A 15,766-nucleotide genomic window follows, 5' to 3' on the forward strand; every position below is an offset into this window, starting at 1 on the left:
GGAACCAAGTTCCACTGCCAAGAGGCTTGGCCTCGTCCTCTGAGAAGGAGAAGGCCGTCTTCCTCACCTGGAAGCCCCCTAGTAGACAGCTCCAAAGTGTTATCATCTGACACAGCTTTAAAGTGAGAAGATATCTGCCGTCTCACAAATCTGTAGTCGGTGGGTTGCCTAAAGGTGAGGCTCCAAAGGTAAGTTATAGAGTTTGCTCACCTTTATCCAAATGTATCCAATGTGCCTAAAACCTAACGGGCTGCACCCACTTAAAGACGGCCTCTCCTTTAAGACCAGAGACACACTCATTTTCTTCATTGGCTCTGCTCCTGATAAATACCAGATTGAAATCAGCAATGAGTTGTGAAAATAAAAACAGAGGGAGGAAACACATAATTTCAATAAGCATCTTGTCCCCTATAATCCGTATTTAATATGGGTTTCTGTAATAATCTCTAATGCTCTCAATGAAAGTTGGAACTTGACATGTGTGAGAGAGAGTGTCTGGTCTGCAACACCCGCACGACTTTCAGCTACGCAGGAGGTCTCAGTCACGGCCCCACATCCCCCAGCCAGGCCACCGTTTGTGAGACAAAGGAAACAATAAAGACAGGCCCCAAACTTCCTGGGATCCTGTGGCTGATGACTCACTGCACAATTAAGTTTCAAGCGTTCCCAAAAAGTCAGTGAAGCTTCAGAGTTCACAGATTCATCTCGACCTCTGTGAGCAAAGCCAGTCTTGAGCAGCCCCACAGGCGTGTCTTTGCTTTCAGTTTCACAGTCAGACAATCTAAAATAGCCAACTCAGTCGGAAACAAATCATCACCTCTTCAGAGCGGCCTGAGCCTGACATGGACAAGGGAAGGAGCAGCTGTTTTCCACAGGGGACTTTGCCACCTTCCGAATTTTCTTCTTGCTCAAAAGGTAATGAATTATCATTTGTCATCATCGTCATCGTCACTTTCCTCAACATCTACAATACTCAACATTTATCTAATGCTTCCTATATGCTGGGCACTCCCCTGGATGCTGGAAATTACGGGTGATGGTTTTTGACAGAGTTCTATGTGGCTTCCCCAAGGCCAGCTCTTCTCACATTGACATCTTAGATCAATGTATCGATGAGTACTTATTGAGCACCTAAAGGTCCCCTCGTAGGTGTTGTTTGTGGACAGTACAGATCTGGCATTTCAGGAAACCAAGGCCCTCCTCACATTCATGGGAAGACGTGGCAGGGAGGGAACAAGACTGTTCTGAACCCAGATCTGTCTCAGCCTGCACTGATGAAAAAGTAACTCCAGATACCAAGACTAATAATGAGGAGTAACTCTGGATTTGAAGAGTAGTAATCAGGAGGTAACTCTGGATTTGAAGAGTAATAATCAGGAAGTAACTCTGGATTTGAAGGGTAGTAGTAAGGAAGTAACTCTGGATTTGAAAGATAATGATGAGGAAGAAACTCCAGACTTGAAGGACAGTAATAGGGAAGCAACTCCAGATTTGAAGGGTAATAATGGGGAAGTAACTCTGGATTTGAAGGATAATGATGAGGAAGTAACTCCAGGCTTGAAGGGTAATAATGAGGAAGTAACTCCAGATTTGAAGGGTAATAATAAGGAAGTAACTCTAGATTAGAAGGGTATTAATGAGGAAGTAACTCTAGATTTGAGGGATAGTAATGGGGAAGTAACTCCAGATTTGAAGGGTAATAATGAAGAAGTAACTCTGGAGTTGAAGGGTCATAATGAGGAGGTAACTCTGCATTTGAAGGGTAATAATGAGGAAGTAACTCCAGATCTGAAGAGAAACAATGAGGAAATAACTCTGGATTTGAAGGAATAATGAAGTAACTCCAGAGTTGAAGGGTAATAATGGGAAAGTAACTTTAGAATTGAAGGGTAATAATAAGGAAGTAACTCCGGAGTTGAAGGGTCATAATGAGGAGGTAACTCTGCATTTGAAGGGTAATAATGAGGAAGTAACTCTGGAGTTGAAGGGTAACGATGAGGCAGTAACTCTGGATTTAAAGGGTAATAATGAAGAAGTAACTCTAGATCTGAAGGGTAACAATGAGGAAATAACTCTAGATTTGAAGGGTAATAATGAGGAAGTAACCCCAGATTTGAAGGGTAATAATAAGGAAGTAACTCTAGATTAGAAGGGTATTAATGAGGAAGCAACTCTAGATGTGAGGGATAATAATGGGGAAGTAACTCCAGAGTTGAAGGGTAATAATAAGGAAGTAACTCCGGAGTTGAAGGGTCATAATGAGGAGGTAACTCTGCATTTGAAGGGTAATAATGAGGAAGTAACTCCAGATCTGAAGAGTAACAATGAGGAAATAACTCTGGATTTGGAGGAATAATGAGGAAGTAACTCCAGAGTTGAAGGGTAATAATGGGGAAGTAACTCCAGAGTTGAAGGGTAATAATGGGGAAGTAACTCTGGATTTGAAGGGTAATAATGAGGAAGTAACTCTGGAGTTGAAGAGTAATGATGAGGCAGTAACTCTGGATTTAAAGGGTAATAATGAAGAAGTAACTCCAGATCTGAAGGGTAACAATGAGGAAATAACTCTAGATTTGAAGGGTAATAATGAGGAAGTAACTCCAGATTTTCAGGGTAATGTAAGGTAAACTGGAGGGCTCACAGGAAGGGGCCCTGGGGCTTGGACAGCACGGGTCCTCCTGAGCTGGGTGGAAGCCTGGGTAGAGGGTGTGGGGTCTGAGCAGGCTGACAGATGGGAAGGATCTGGAAGTGCAGGCAGGGCAGGAGGGCTTTCCGAGGAGGGGAGCAGTCTGACAAAGGTTGCGAGACAGAAAAGCACAGGGGATACTGCAGGGGCTGGAGGAGCCCAGCCAGCAATACAAAGGGTATTCACGGCTCTCCATTCTGCAGCGGCCTAATTAAGCCAAAGGGCAAGGCCTGGGGGCGGGGGTGGACGGTCCACCGCAGCAGCTGCTTCTGCACTTTCAGAAGACACACATCATTCTGGGACCCAATTATCCCATCCAAAGCCAAATCTGAATGGTGATCTAGCTGCACGATGCCTGGAGAGCGGTCAGAGGCCTTCCTAACAGAACTCTGAACACCTGGGTCTGGTGGCTTTGCCACTGACCATCTGGGTGACGTGGGCAAGTCACCCTTGGTCTCAGTTTTAGCTCTGCTGTGAAATGAAGGGCTCTGACCTCTACAGCCTGTAAGTTTCTAAAAGTCTGCCATCCACCTCCAGGAAGAGAACAGGTGCTGAATTCGACAGGAAGTCAGTGTTTCCAACGGCCCTTGAGTAAGACCAGCAAAAGATATTTCCACAGCTTAACAGCTTTGGAAGGTGAACTTCTGGGCTGGCAGGAGGTGCTGAGGAGAGGATCTGAGGGCAACCTGCCCTTGGGACACTGCCTACAGGGGACAAGAGCCACTTACAGCACACGGGCACCAGCTCTGCTGTGACGCCTCTCTTGGAGTCCATCAGAAATCTGTAGACTCAAGATGTGCCTAGAAAGTCCATCTCTATCTAGAAGCACCGGGGCTTCTGGAGCAGGAAAGGCTGAGCATCGTCCATCGCAGGGTCCAGAAGCAACTGAGAGTCCGAGATGTTTTCTTAGTCTTCCCCTCACATTTCAATTTCAGATTTTGGGGTCACTCAACTTACAATTTTTTTCCTTAAGATTGGCACTTGCGCTAACATCTGTTGCCAATCCTGTTCTTTTTTTTCCTTCTTCTCCCCAAAGCCCCCCAGTACATAGTTGTATATACTAGTTGTGCCTCTGGTTGTGCTGTGTGGGACGCTGCCTCACCGTGGCCTGATGAGCGGTGCCATGTCCGCACCCAGGATCCAAGCCGGCGAAACCCTGGGCCGCCGAAGCGGAGCACGCGAACTTAACCACTCGGCCCCGGGGCGGGCCTCTAGAATTTATATTCTACTTGAACGTGATGGAGGATAAGAAAGCCGGCAGGGGGTAGATAACCCTGAAACCTGTAAACGGGGTGTAATTCCCCTTCCAACTGATGAGCTTGTTTTACAAACAAATCTGCATTTTATTTCTGCCCACTCAAGAACATCTTGGTTTCTGGTTAAAGTATACGTTTTGTGGGTTTATTAAAAGCATAATTATAGGAATATTTCTTTATCAGTTACTCTTCCGTATCGTCTTTACAAAAAAATTAAAATGATAAAATGCTTACCTATAGAACAAATCTAATTTTTAAAAATTTAATTAGAGAATTTAAGTCCATTTGAATATTGATACTAACATCCTGTGCATGTTAATAATCCCAGTACTTATTAGATAAACTCTTTTAATTGATTTGTGATTAAATGCCACAAAGTCAATCTAAGTTTAAACCTGTACTTTGTGCCCATATTCCTCAAACACCATACAGAATTATGGATTTTAAAACATTTGGCCTTACTTGCTAACGTAATCGTTTGTGAATCTTCCTTTTCCTGTTTGCCAAATAATCATACACACAGACTCACACACATACACACCTAGACACCTAATTTTGCTGGTTGCATTATGTTTTACATTCAAAAATCTTGAGAGAATACTTTTTTTGCAGCTGTCACCTTCCTAACCAGAGATCATTTGTATGAATATCTTGTACTTGCTAATATAGAAATAATCTACCAAGACTTCATTCTTAATTATCAGCAATTCTCCCAAAGCAGAAAACCCCAATAGAGACTCAAATATTTTGAGCAAGAAGGTTTAAGAACGGTTACTTAGATGGGGAAGAGAAACCCTAACATGTAGCTTCTCTAATGTAACAGAAGAAGTCGTCACTGTTACATTTCTGAAGAAATGACTGTAACATTGCACAGACTTAGTCTGGCACAGACTGACCTAAAACGAGTAAGAAAAAGCCCCGCCTGGTCCCTGAAATTCTCTGTTTTATTTATGCATTCGAGACCCTCTCAGGTCTGGGCTCAGCCTTTTCCAGACTTTTCTCTCTCTTCCTCAACCTAAGCCTCAGCTCCAGGAAAACTTCCCTGTCCAGTGCCCCAAATGCATGCTTCAGACTTCTGGCTGCACTGGCTCCATCTTCTCCCTGACGTCCGTCCCTGCCTCCATTTCTCTCCCTCTGAGCCCTCTCACTCCCCTCCTCTAGGAAGCCCTCCCTCACCCCCCAGGCTCCCTGTGGACCATCGAACTGTGCTCGTCTGGAGCACATGCTTAACACCAGTGTAAACTGGTCCGGTGTGTAAACTCTGATGAAAAATACAGTTCTTTGCTGTCCTTATTGTTTCAGAAAATGTGATTTCATCATCAGAAGAAATAAGCTTTCCAGAAAAGGACTTTCTAGACCAGTTCTAAGTTTAGTCATCCAGCCTTTACAAGGTTCTCTGGGGTCTTCATTCCTCAAGGGGACCCAAGGGGTTGTCAACACGGATTCAGACCTGGATGCAGTACCCAGCAATCACAGCCTTGGGGACCCACACGTGTACAGGTCCTCAGGCAGAAATCGGCACCCAACACAGCTGCCAGCCATGGGTGGGAAGAAGAGAGTGGCCATCACGGGGCTGAGAGCCACAGAGAACTCCAAACCAAAGAGACCTTGGGCCTTGGAGAAAAGCAATGCCATTGGCGAGTCTCGTCCCTGGGCAGGAGAGTTCGCCAAACCAAGGGGACCACTGGGCATCTGGGGACCCTCTCCTATGCTCGGAGCTCTCATGCTGGGGTCTGCTGGCCGAGTTGGTCTTCCTCTCTCACGTCCTTAAGTGTCCCTTCAAGGATATTTGGGGACGACTGTCATCTGCCTGATGCTCCTGGGTTGGACTGTGCATTTGCTCTTTCCGAAGTTCTTGCTCCTTGTAAACACACAGCTCCTGCATGCGTCTGACAGTTCGAGCTGTCCCTCCTCATTCTACATCTTAGCTAACTTCTCCCCTGCGTCTATGCAGCGAATGGGTTGTGTTAAGAGCTGGGCTTGGCGATTTTTGACAGGCTAATGCATCTCACTGCAGACGACACCCTTCAGCACAGAGCGCGGTCTCCAGCGCCCAGCACAGGCTTGCGTTCGAGTGGATGCCTGAGCGTCCTCGGGGCCAGCACCAGCCTCCCGATGCAGGATCCCATTGCAGGTTTGCGGGATTCTGCTCACAGCGGCCGTCCACGAGGCTGTCGCTGAGAGAGACTTCAGGCCTTGAGGGGCATTCTATCCCTACGCATGGAGAACCTGGCTCTGGTTGAAGAAGGCCTTCACGATGCTTTCCCTCCCAGTGGGAAGCGGGGAGAGGAGATGCTGAAACGGCCAGAGACAAGCCCCTCAGATGTAGGGGCATGTTTTCTGGGTCTGTCAGACTTCGTGGTGGGGTCTCACTCTTTTATACCTGCCCTCAATCTCCTGCTCCCTACCCTTTGGAATTTCTTCCCCTCCATCCTACCATTTTTGTTGAAATCTCTGATTAATCCATTTTTTTATACTTCCTTTCATCTTTTCAAGTTTCTCCTCCCCACACCCACTTTGTTTCAGGAGCGCTCAGCATCCTTTCTCTGAGTCTGATGGGCAGCAGGGCTCCCCGTACTCGCGGCTGCACACACGCTGCCTCTCTCCTCGCTGCCCCCACGCAGAGCCCCGTGGCACAACAGGAGTGACATGCCTCCTAGGGAAAGGGCCAGTGGGCCTAGGGCAGGTTCCTTCCCACTGACGATGATCTGGACCTACATTTGCACCCTCGAGCCCACCTAACTCTAGAGACGTATCCGAGGATGACGAGTGATCTCTGGTCCTGGAAAGATGGGGGAAGCAGCGCTACACGGAAGCCACCAGAACATTCTCTTCACACTTGTGCCTCCTCTAAATGCCTTCCTCAAAATGTCTTGAGCTTTACAGAATAGTCTAGATTTCTGGCTTTCTTGAGAAGTACATGTTTTCTTTGCAGATTCTATGTGCCAGGTTTGGTTTAGAAAACATGCCCACCTCTCAGTCAGGGCCTAAAGGAGAGAGAGCAGCCCGTAGGAAGAAGAAGTAACAAGTACACACTTGGGAAAGGGAGGTATGGATCAAGAACCAAGCAATGCAGACGAATCTGAAACCCACCAACAAGTATCTCTGAGCACCCACAGTCACCACAAGGACCATCCTTAGAGAGAATTCAGAGCTGGGACAAGTTCGCACTTCCATGACCTTGTCCACCTTCCACAGCCCAGCAAAGAGCAGAAAGCACTTCCCTTCTCGCTTCAGGGGTGAGGAAAGTGGGGTTCAGAAAGGTGCAGGGCCCAAGCTCCGGGCTGGATGCCTGAGGCATGGAAAGAACTCTTTCTCTCATGAGTGTAAATATCGGGAGAGAAGGACATTTAAAAATGAAAAGTACAGTAGGAGGGCAGGAAGACTGAGAATGGAAGAGAGAGGTCAAGACACGCTTTCCTCCTCCGGAGTCATCTTGAGCAGCTGGAGAAGCTGGTCCATCCTCGGAGCACCAGGGAGGATGGACTTGGTCCTCAGCAGAGACTCTCATGGAAGAGCGGTCCAAAGTGGGGTCCTTTAACTGTCCCTGCGGTTATGCCCCAGCCTCCTGCCTCCAGGGTGAACACTAAGGATGTCCACACTCGTCCCAGCTCCTCCACTGCTCTCCTGGCCCTTCCTTGTTGAGTCTGTCCCCAGAGTCATGTGAATACCCAGTGTCTGTGCTTGTTCACTTGCCTGGAATGTCCTCCCCACGCATCTGTGGGTCCATCCTTCATGAGTCTACCATGACATTCTCCACCCACCAGCTGGCTTTGGGCCCCTGTCATCCCTATTACCTTGTAATTATGTATGGACTTGGGTTGCTTACTATTTTTTCATGCCATTTTATGGCAAACTCTTCATTTACAGGAAATCATAAACTGAGCAGAGAATTGATGTTGACTTTTCCTCACACCATGAAGACAAAGCCAGCGGAGCGGGCCATCAGGTCTGGGAGTCAGAGGAGGTTCTGTCTTGTCCTGTGTTGGTGTGGGGCCTGGCCAGCTGACCTACTCTTGTGAGCCTGAGGGTTCGGCTGCCGGAGACTGTCCTAATTCAGCTCTGCCGCTCACTGGCCATGGGATCCAGGACAAGTCAGAACTGTCTGATGCTCACTTTCCCCACATGTAAAACAAGGATGGCAGTGCAACTCTGCTTGTCTCACGTGGCTTCGAGGAGTGAACAGGTGGCCAGGGTAGGCTGTCAAAGTGCCCCCATGGGCATCGCAAGATGGGAGCCGGTGACTGAGGGTGCGGACGGGTGGAGCTGAGTGCAAGGACTCTGGAGGAACCTCCCTATGTGAGGCGCCCTCTGAGGGGCTCCTCTGGCTTCTGCAGGATGGAAGCACGCTCTGACTCTGACAGTGAGATGGGCAAGGCAGACCAGACCGCTACCCGTCCCGAAGAAGATTAAAGGCGTGCACCTTCATTGGCCCCTAAACAGCCCCTCACCTAGTCGCCGTGTGAGGACCAGCACTTTCCTCCCGGAGCCTCCCACACGGTCTTCCCTTGGCTCTTACAGAACAAAATGAGATAACCCGACAGAGTAGAGGTGAAGAGAATGCTCCCTCCTCCTCTCCCTCTCATCTTTCTCGAGGCAACTTCCTGTCCTTCCTTAAGAAACAGTTTTTCAAGTAAAATCCAGATGCGCTAATATACTACAAAAATGAAAACAAAACAGAGTTAAGCAACACAGACACCAAGAGAAGCCATAGAATCCAGGCCTCAGGGTTCCTAGTATTAGACGTCCCAGCATCTCACCGAGTGGTCTGCGGTTTTTTTTTTTTTTTTAAGATTTAATTTTTTCCCTTTTTCTCCCCAAAGCTCCCCGGTACATAGTTGTATATTCTTTGTTGTGGGTCCTTCTAGTTGTGGCATGTGGGACGCTGCCTCAGCGTGGTCTGATGAGCAGTGCCATGTCTGCGCCCAGGATCCGAACCAACGAAACACTGGGCCGCCTGCAGCGGAGCGCGCGAACTCAACCACTCGGCCACGGGGCCAGCCCCTGGTCTGCGGTTTTAATTGAGTCTGATCTAATTCTCATTGTCTGATCACGGGGAGTGGCCTGCTATATTAGGATGGCAACACATTTTATTTTTATGTTTAGATATTTCTTTGGCAATCTTTCCAGACTTCAGCCTCCTCTAGAAGATCTATTTCCAAATCTCAGGAGCTATTTTTGAGGAAACGTTGCATGGAAACCAGAGAACGGGCATGTATTGCTGCCTTTGGAAACCGCATGTTTGAAAATTTAAGATTTATGAGAAAAACGCACTACAAATGGGTGCCTTCCAGAAAAACATTCAACTCAGAGTGGAAAGGTGTCTAGGAGTTTCAGCCAAGCTTGCAGAAGAAAGCTGTGGCCCTAATGTTGATCATTTGAATGTGCACGCAAACAAATCTGGATTCTTGAAATGTTTGGCACAAACGCATCCCTTTGCTGTCATCGTGGCAAAGGTCTGCACGTGTTCCTTACGTTCTCAGGTGGCCGCCTCGAGGCAGTGGCACTTGGCGCCCACTAGGCTGGTTACTTAGTTGACAGTGAAGCCCAGGCCTGCCTCGGGGATGGCAGAACACAGGGGACCATGACGAGGCCGCACCCTCAGGAGTCACACTCCATGTGACGTAGCGAAACACACACTCACAAAACCCAATCAATGTTTGGGAAGGTTCAAGAGAATTCTGCCTACACACACACTAGTGCTTTCAGGTACTTCTGCAAAGGGAAAATCAGAGAAATGCCTGTTCTCAGGCTGGGCTAGGTTATAACAAAAAGAAACATTCTTCAATAATGTTTTAGGGTATCCTTCCGTTTTTGAAGCAGCATAGATTTTGCTTATTGAAAATTTGCAAAAAAAACAGTCCTACCCAGTGGCTGTTCCTATGACCAGTGATCACTTTCATCACAGAAGGTTAAACTCTACGAGACGAAGGGTCCCTTCCTTCAAAGCCCAGGAGAGTAAGTCGACCTCACCCTGAGCGGAGAGGTCAGAGTACGTCCGGGCTCACAGGTACGCCAGCCTGAGTCCAAGGGAGCACCCCAAACAGCAGCAGTCACCATGAGCCCACAGTACAGGAATAGTCACTGCTAAGGGGAGCAGTGCGCTCAGCGGCTGTTTACAGGCCGTCCCATGGAGGGATGCTCGCCTTCCTCCAGGTCTGCTTCCAAAGGCCCCCAAGCAACAGGGAAACCTGCTGGGTATTGTGAAACAAACCATCAAAAGAGAACGTGCTGAAAATTCCACAGGAGCCTCTGCCCACCGTGAGGGGAGGGAGGGGGCCGGCAGAATACTAACTTGCTGCTCCAAGATGATCAAAGCCCCCTAGAAACGGAAGCAACATTCAAAGAGACTCGGGGAGAAAGGAGGGGATGTCTTCTCATCAGCAAACGACTGATTTGTGCACACTTTTACCCAATCACCTTCCACAGAAATAGGACACTTGTGGGGACACACGCACAGTGTGACCTGGTACGGCAAGATCACAATTCTCTGGTGCCTGTACGTCATCCTTAGTGAGCGTGTGTGTGTAAATATACACACATGTACACACATGTGTGCACATACAACATCATAGATATAAGTGACATGACATGCCAATTTGGGGGAAAAAAGAATAAAAGTTAAGAAATTGGCCTTTTAGATTATGAAGTACAGATTTAATCCAAATATATTGTTTACATATTTAGAAGAAAAAATAACATTTACTAAAACAATGGGGAAAAGTTTGGTGGCAATTCCATTTAAAAAATAACCTTTAAGACTGGATTTCGGTTATTCTAGAAGTTAACATACCCAATTCTTTCAAGTCTGAGCAAATTACACTTCGATAGTATATCATCCGGTGAGACCGATATCTCATTAAGCGTCAAAGTATAAGAGTCTAGCAAGAAAGATTTGATTTCCAATAGGTAAAGCAAACAAAAATATCACACACACACGTGCAAACCAAGACAGCCTTAAAATGCTGACTCTGTCTATGAAATAGTTCTCTTTTGAGGAAGAAAGGAAAAAATGTTTAAACATGTTTGCATTAGAATCTGATAATGCAAACTACTAACTGCTTTGAAAGAATTTTAAGAAAAGCCCACTGATTATTCAGGAGCACTCATGAATCCATGGTAACCCAAAGCCCCAAACCACGAATTGCAAGCGTGCAGGGTACTGCACAGACTGCAGTGACCCCAGGGACAGACGCCCAAGATGTGCACTCTGAGGGCTGACGTGGACTTACCCTTTACAAAGGGTCAGCAACACGAGGGGTCTTCCCACTAGGGGTGTCTGCGATGACACTGCCGCTGTGCTTTTCAACTGGGGACATGCAGGTTCCCCTTTCTGACTCTCTGGGAAGAAGGGACCATACGCCAAGAGGCCACCAGCGCCTCCTGCAGAATGCCAGCTCCGAGCCCGAAGGCCTGTGTGCCTCCTCTTCTCCTGCAGAAGAACCCAGTTCTTCCCTTTGGAGGGTAACTCCATATTCTGAAACTAATAAAGCTTATTGCATTGCCACCTCCCATTCTATCATTCCTGGTCACTTACTTCTAGCCTAACTTACACAATCATTCTTTTCTCTTTAGAAACTTTATAAGAATGAATTGAGTGTTTCCATCATGTCCCCTTGAAATAAAGCATAATCTTAAATTGCCCAATTTTCCTTGTAACCCAGTGATGAGAATTGTGATGAGGTCTATCCATAATCTCACTTGTATTACAGAATTAGCAAAGTGCAGTTCAAGGATTTAAAAATAAGTAAGCATTGATGGTTACAAGATACTTTCCCCAAAATTATTGTTGATGTTTACAATTTTTTAAAAAACTTTTCAGACAGGTTTTTAAACTTGAAGAGGGTCTCAGTGGCAGCTCTAGAAAACCCAAATGAGATATGAGCACATTAATAAATTAACACATGCTTCATCTGAAAATGTAAATACCCTCTATCTGTAACTACGCTTTCATGAGTTCTTAATACGTGACTAGGCTAAATTTAGAGTTAAAAATCATGATGCCCTCATTCCCACTTGCTGAGTCCTGCGCTGCTAAGAACAAATCAAAACAGCACCACACTTGGCACTTCTTTCGTCATCGACAGTCCAGTGCGATGGGGGCAAACCTCCACGTTTCATCAGAGGAGTTCTCTAAAGGGCATTTTGTAGAGATTCCAAAACTAAGCCCACCAGAAAATCTTTACAACAGTTTCATTTCCAAATTCTCCTAGATCATATTTTTAAAGGGAAAAGTTCTTTTTCCTTTTTATTAATCTGGATTGAAGAAAAACACACATTTCATTTATTGTCTGGATTATAGATTCTTATTAAACAAACCAGAGCTCATTATAAAATCAATATCAACTTAACCACTATGCCCCCAGGAGGAACAGCAAAAAGGTCACTCTAAGAAATTCAAACAATTTTCCTGCTGGAAGGGCATGATTTTAATTACAGATACTATTAATTAGAGCTGTCACTGGGAAGATTTTTTTTCGGTTAATTATCACAAACTCAGTTCTATGTATGCATTTTCAACCTGCATCTTTGTAAAAATTAGTCATTTCTACATGCAAGTCCCACCTTTCCATTCTTTCAATATTTTATATTTGAATTTCAAAGTGGATCAAAGGATGCCATGCTTTCTAGAAATCTTCCCCCGTATGATCTCCCGTCACACCCAGAACAGAACTGGTGTGATAATTTATTTATGTCCTGGCACAGCCCTGGCCGAGAAGACCTGGGACCTTACACTGATGGGGCTTGCTCACTAGTATTTCCGGATAAATTCTTACTAGTTTATGTGACATTTTTTCCAGGCTTCTTCAAACGTGATTTTTCTTTTGCTTTGAAGCAAAGCTATGCACTGCGGCTGAAATGCCATCTCCCACACATTTGAAGTTGCCATTTCTTTATAAGAAAAGATCCCACTGACCAGGCTTGTGACCTCCTCCAGAAAACTAGAGGTTTTCTCCATTCACCAACAATACCAAGAATCCTGAAATGGGAAAAGAAGCTATCTCCTGGTCTCTTTTAAGCATAGAGATTTTATAAATTCACCCCTGCTCCTTCTGTGGGACAAGGGCAGGGCAGCCCAAGGAGCACAAAAAGCCAGCTCAGAGGAGCTCATGGAGGGCACTTTGCAGGACAATTATTGGGGGGCGTTTTGTAGAAAGAGCTTGAGAATACCCCCCCCCGTAACTCTGATAGAATAATAATATTTAACTTATATATGATTGCAAAATATGTATCATTTACAAGACACGTTACACTTCAGGATCACGTGACGACAGAAAACAAAGAGTCTAGTTCAATGGGAGAAAATCTTTTACAAATTTATATTGATTAAACTTTCAAAACGATGATTAAGTAAATTGTTTTACCTTCCCAAATGGGAAAATATGCTTGGAGTTAAATGATATTTTATGCTAAAAGAAATCAAATGCCCTAACTTGTATATATTCAGGGCTTGCGCTATTGCTAAAACTGAAGGCATATTCCCCTTACAGGACATTATTAAATGTGAAGTGTATGCCATAGGTCTTCCAAAAACTCTGTGTATTTTTTTTACATCCAATTTGGTTTGAACTTGCTTTCCTCACATTCTTGTCGGCTTCTAACGTGTCTGCAGGTGCTCCTGGGACACTTCTGCAGGACCAGCACACAGCGGCCACGTTGTTCTCAGAGACACCTTTGGTTTACCTTCCGTTTATCAGCATTAGATCTCGCCGTGTCCAAATGATAGCAGAGGGGGCAACGGATCAGGTGGAAGATCTTTTCCTGTAAGACCCTGAGGAAGCCCATAATCTAAAAGACATCTTCAAACATCTACACAACCAATTTATCCTTCAACTCTGGCATTTTTCATTAATAGTGGCCAAAGTAAGAAAGATAACAGATAATACATAATTCGTGTATTGTACTTTTTCCACACTTTTAATTAGCAACCCGCTTTCACAGCTAACATGAGACTATCCAAGAACGGCATAAGATTAATATAGAGCAGTAAAACTGTGGTTACAAGGTATTTACATGAATGCTAATGAGAAGTTTCAAATTGTCACCATAAAAGAACCCAAACTATGAAGAAATGAACAACTGTGGGAATGGGGGAGGGGCCAGAGGCGGTTAAATAATCTGTTCTACTGATGAATTGAATGGAAACATCGCTTAACAGGAAGGTCTCTTTTACCTGGTAGGCGGTGGCATCCAGGCCCGCGTGGCCACCTGGTCCTGAGAGTTTCTCCTTCAGCCGGTAGTGAGAGCTATGGCGCAGACAGTAGATGACACCGGAGGCCAGGAGGACCCCCAGGATGGCAGCGACGGAGATGAGGGTGAGCACGATGAACTTGGTGGAGTCCTCCTGCTCTGCCTGATGAGGCCGGAGCTTGAGTTTGCTCTTCTGCAGAACAGGAGAGAGGGGCCACGTTAGCACCTAACAAATCAGCTCCTAAAACCATCCTTTCCAAAAGCAACTCAAAACGCAAAGTGCAACACAACACACAGTGTTGGCATTGGAACCACAGTGGGAGGGCCCTCCAGAACAGCGCCTCTCAGGCTGGAAGCAGAAGTCATTTCACAACAGCACACCACAGACTGCGATGTTTTCAAAAGGAAAGTTGGAGCCATCACTTTTTTTCTCTGAATGGCGGCCATTCATCAAACTTAACAATGTAAGATATTTAGTAATTTGCTGCCATAAGCAAAACAAAGCATTCATCCCTTCTTTTAAACAGATGTGAGGAAAATTCAGCGATTTATCCAGAGCTTGCCTCCCAGATGTTTGGGGGGTAGAGGTCGGGATGGGGGTACCCAGATCTGCTGGGTTAAAAGCAGCAGCGCAAGTACGTGTCTTCGCACCCCAGACGGGCTGTTCTTCTGAGCTGCTGCTAACAGCCTTGGTAGGGGCGTAGGGTGGTTGCATCCTGGCGGAAGCGCTCCGCTTGCCTTCCGTGGCGCATCACCAATACGATCCCCACCACCTGGGCCCTCGAACGCCTGGGACTCAGACCCCAGCACCTCGCGCCTCAGCGCTGCCTCAGCGCTGCTCCCCGAAAGGCCGAAGGGCGTTTGGAACACGATGGTCCAGGAATTCACTTCTCCGCGGTGTCAAAAGTGAGGGAGCCAAACTCCATCAAATTCTTACCGTTTCATGGGGGAGGGGCGGGGGGTGGGGAGTGAGAAAACCCTTCTGGTGCATTTCACTGGTCCCCACGTGCAAAGAGTTGCATGGTGCTCGCCCTCATTAGCTTCATGATGAGGAATATTAGCAACAATTAAAACCGGAGCAGGAAGATGGAGAGGCCGGCGGCGCCGCGACTCCGGCCAGCGCGCGCTTCCACAATTACTAGGGAAATGAATGGAAGCGCACGCCCCCGCCTCGGTCCTGGTTGCTACAAGATGAGAACAATTAGCAAACTCCTTTCCACCACCTAATTTCGCGTGGTAACAAAATGGATTTTTCCCCATGAATGCCTGGCCGGCCTATTCATTATCTCTCTTCTATTAGTAATTTTCTGCTCCGTATTCAGCCTCCCAACTCTTCATTTCCTCCTGTCTCCGAGTGTACACAGGGCCTCTGATGTCAGGCCGGGCCATTTTTATCTTGTAATCATAAAGGCCACCAAGGCAATTATCGCCGGTCTTGACTGGAAAAGCTGGTCATTAATTAGCCTCCTTTCGCCTTCGGTGCCGCGGATTAGCCGGTGCCGGGACTGAGTTAATGGAAACGCGGGTTAAATGAGAAAAGGCGCCGGATTTTCCTGCCTGGATGCGCGGCTCCTTGGACGGCGAGTTCGCCTACGGTGGGAGGGGCGCGGGGCGGGGGGGGAGGTGCGCAGAG

The 15,766-nt window shown here is 46.5% G+C and overlaps 1 protein-coding gene across 5 annotated transcripts in view; it reads right to left on the reverse strand.

The window, feature by feature from the left end:
• Positions 1-15,766, reverse strand: part of PTPRN2 (protein tyrosine phosphatase receptor type N2) — a 945,556-nt gene that overhangs the window by 106,058 nt on the left and 823,732 nt on the right. For 4 of the 5 annotated variants that reach the window (XM_044747547.2, XM_070516905.1, XM_070516912.1 and 1 more), the window contains one exon: positions 14,117-14,326. The exons of the other annotated variant lie outside the window; for it this stretch is intronic. In XM_044747547.2, the coding sequence (XP_044603482.2) occupies positions 14,117-14,326 (210 nt within the window). The remainder of the gene's footprint in view (positions 1-14,116; positions 14,327-15,766) is intronic. 5 annotated transcript variants of the gene reach the window in all.

Source organism: Equus asinus, chromosome 1 (assembly GCF_041296235.1).
Source record: "Equus asinus isolate D_3611 breed Donkey chromosome 1, EquAss-T2T_v2, whole genome shotgun sequence".
In the NCBI taxonomy this organism is placed as follows: domain Eukaryota; kingdom Metazoa; phylum Chordata; class Mammalia; order Perissodactyla; family Equidae; genus Equus; species Equus asinus.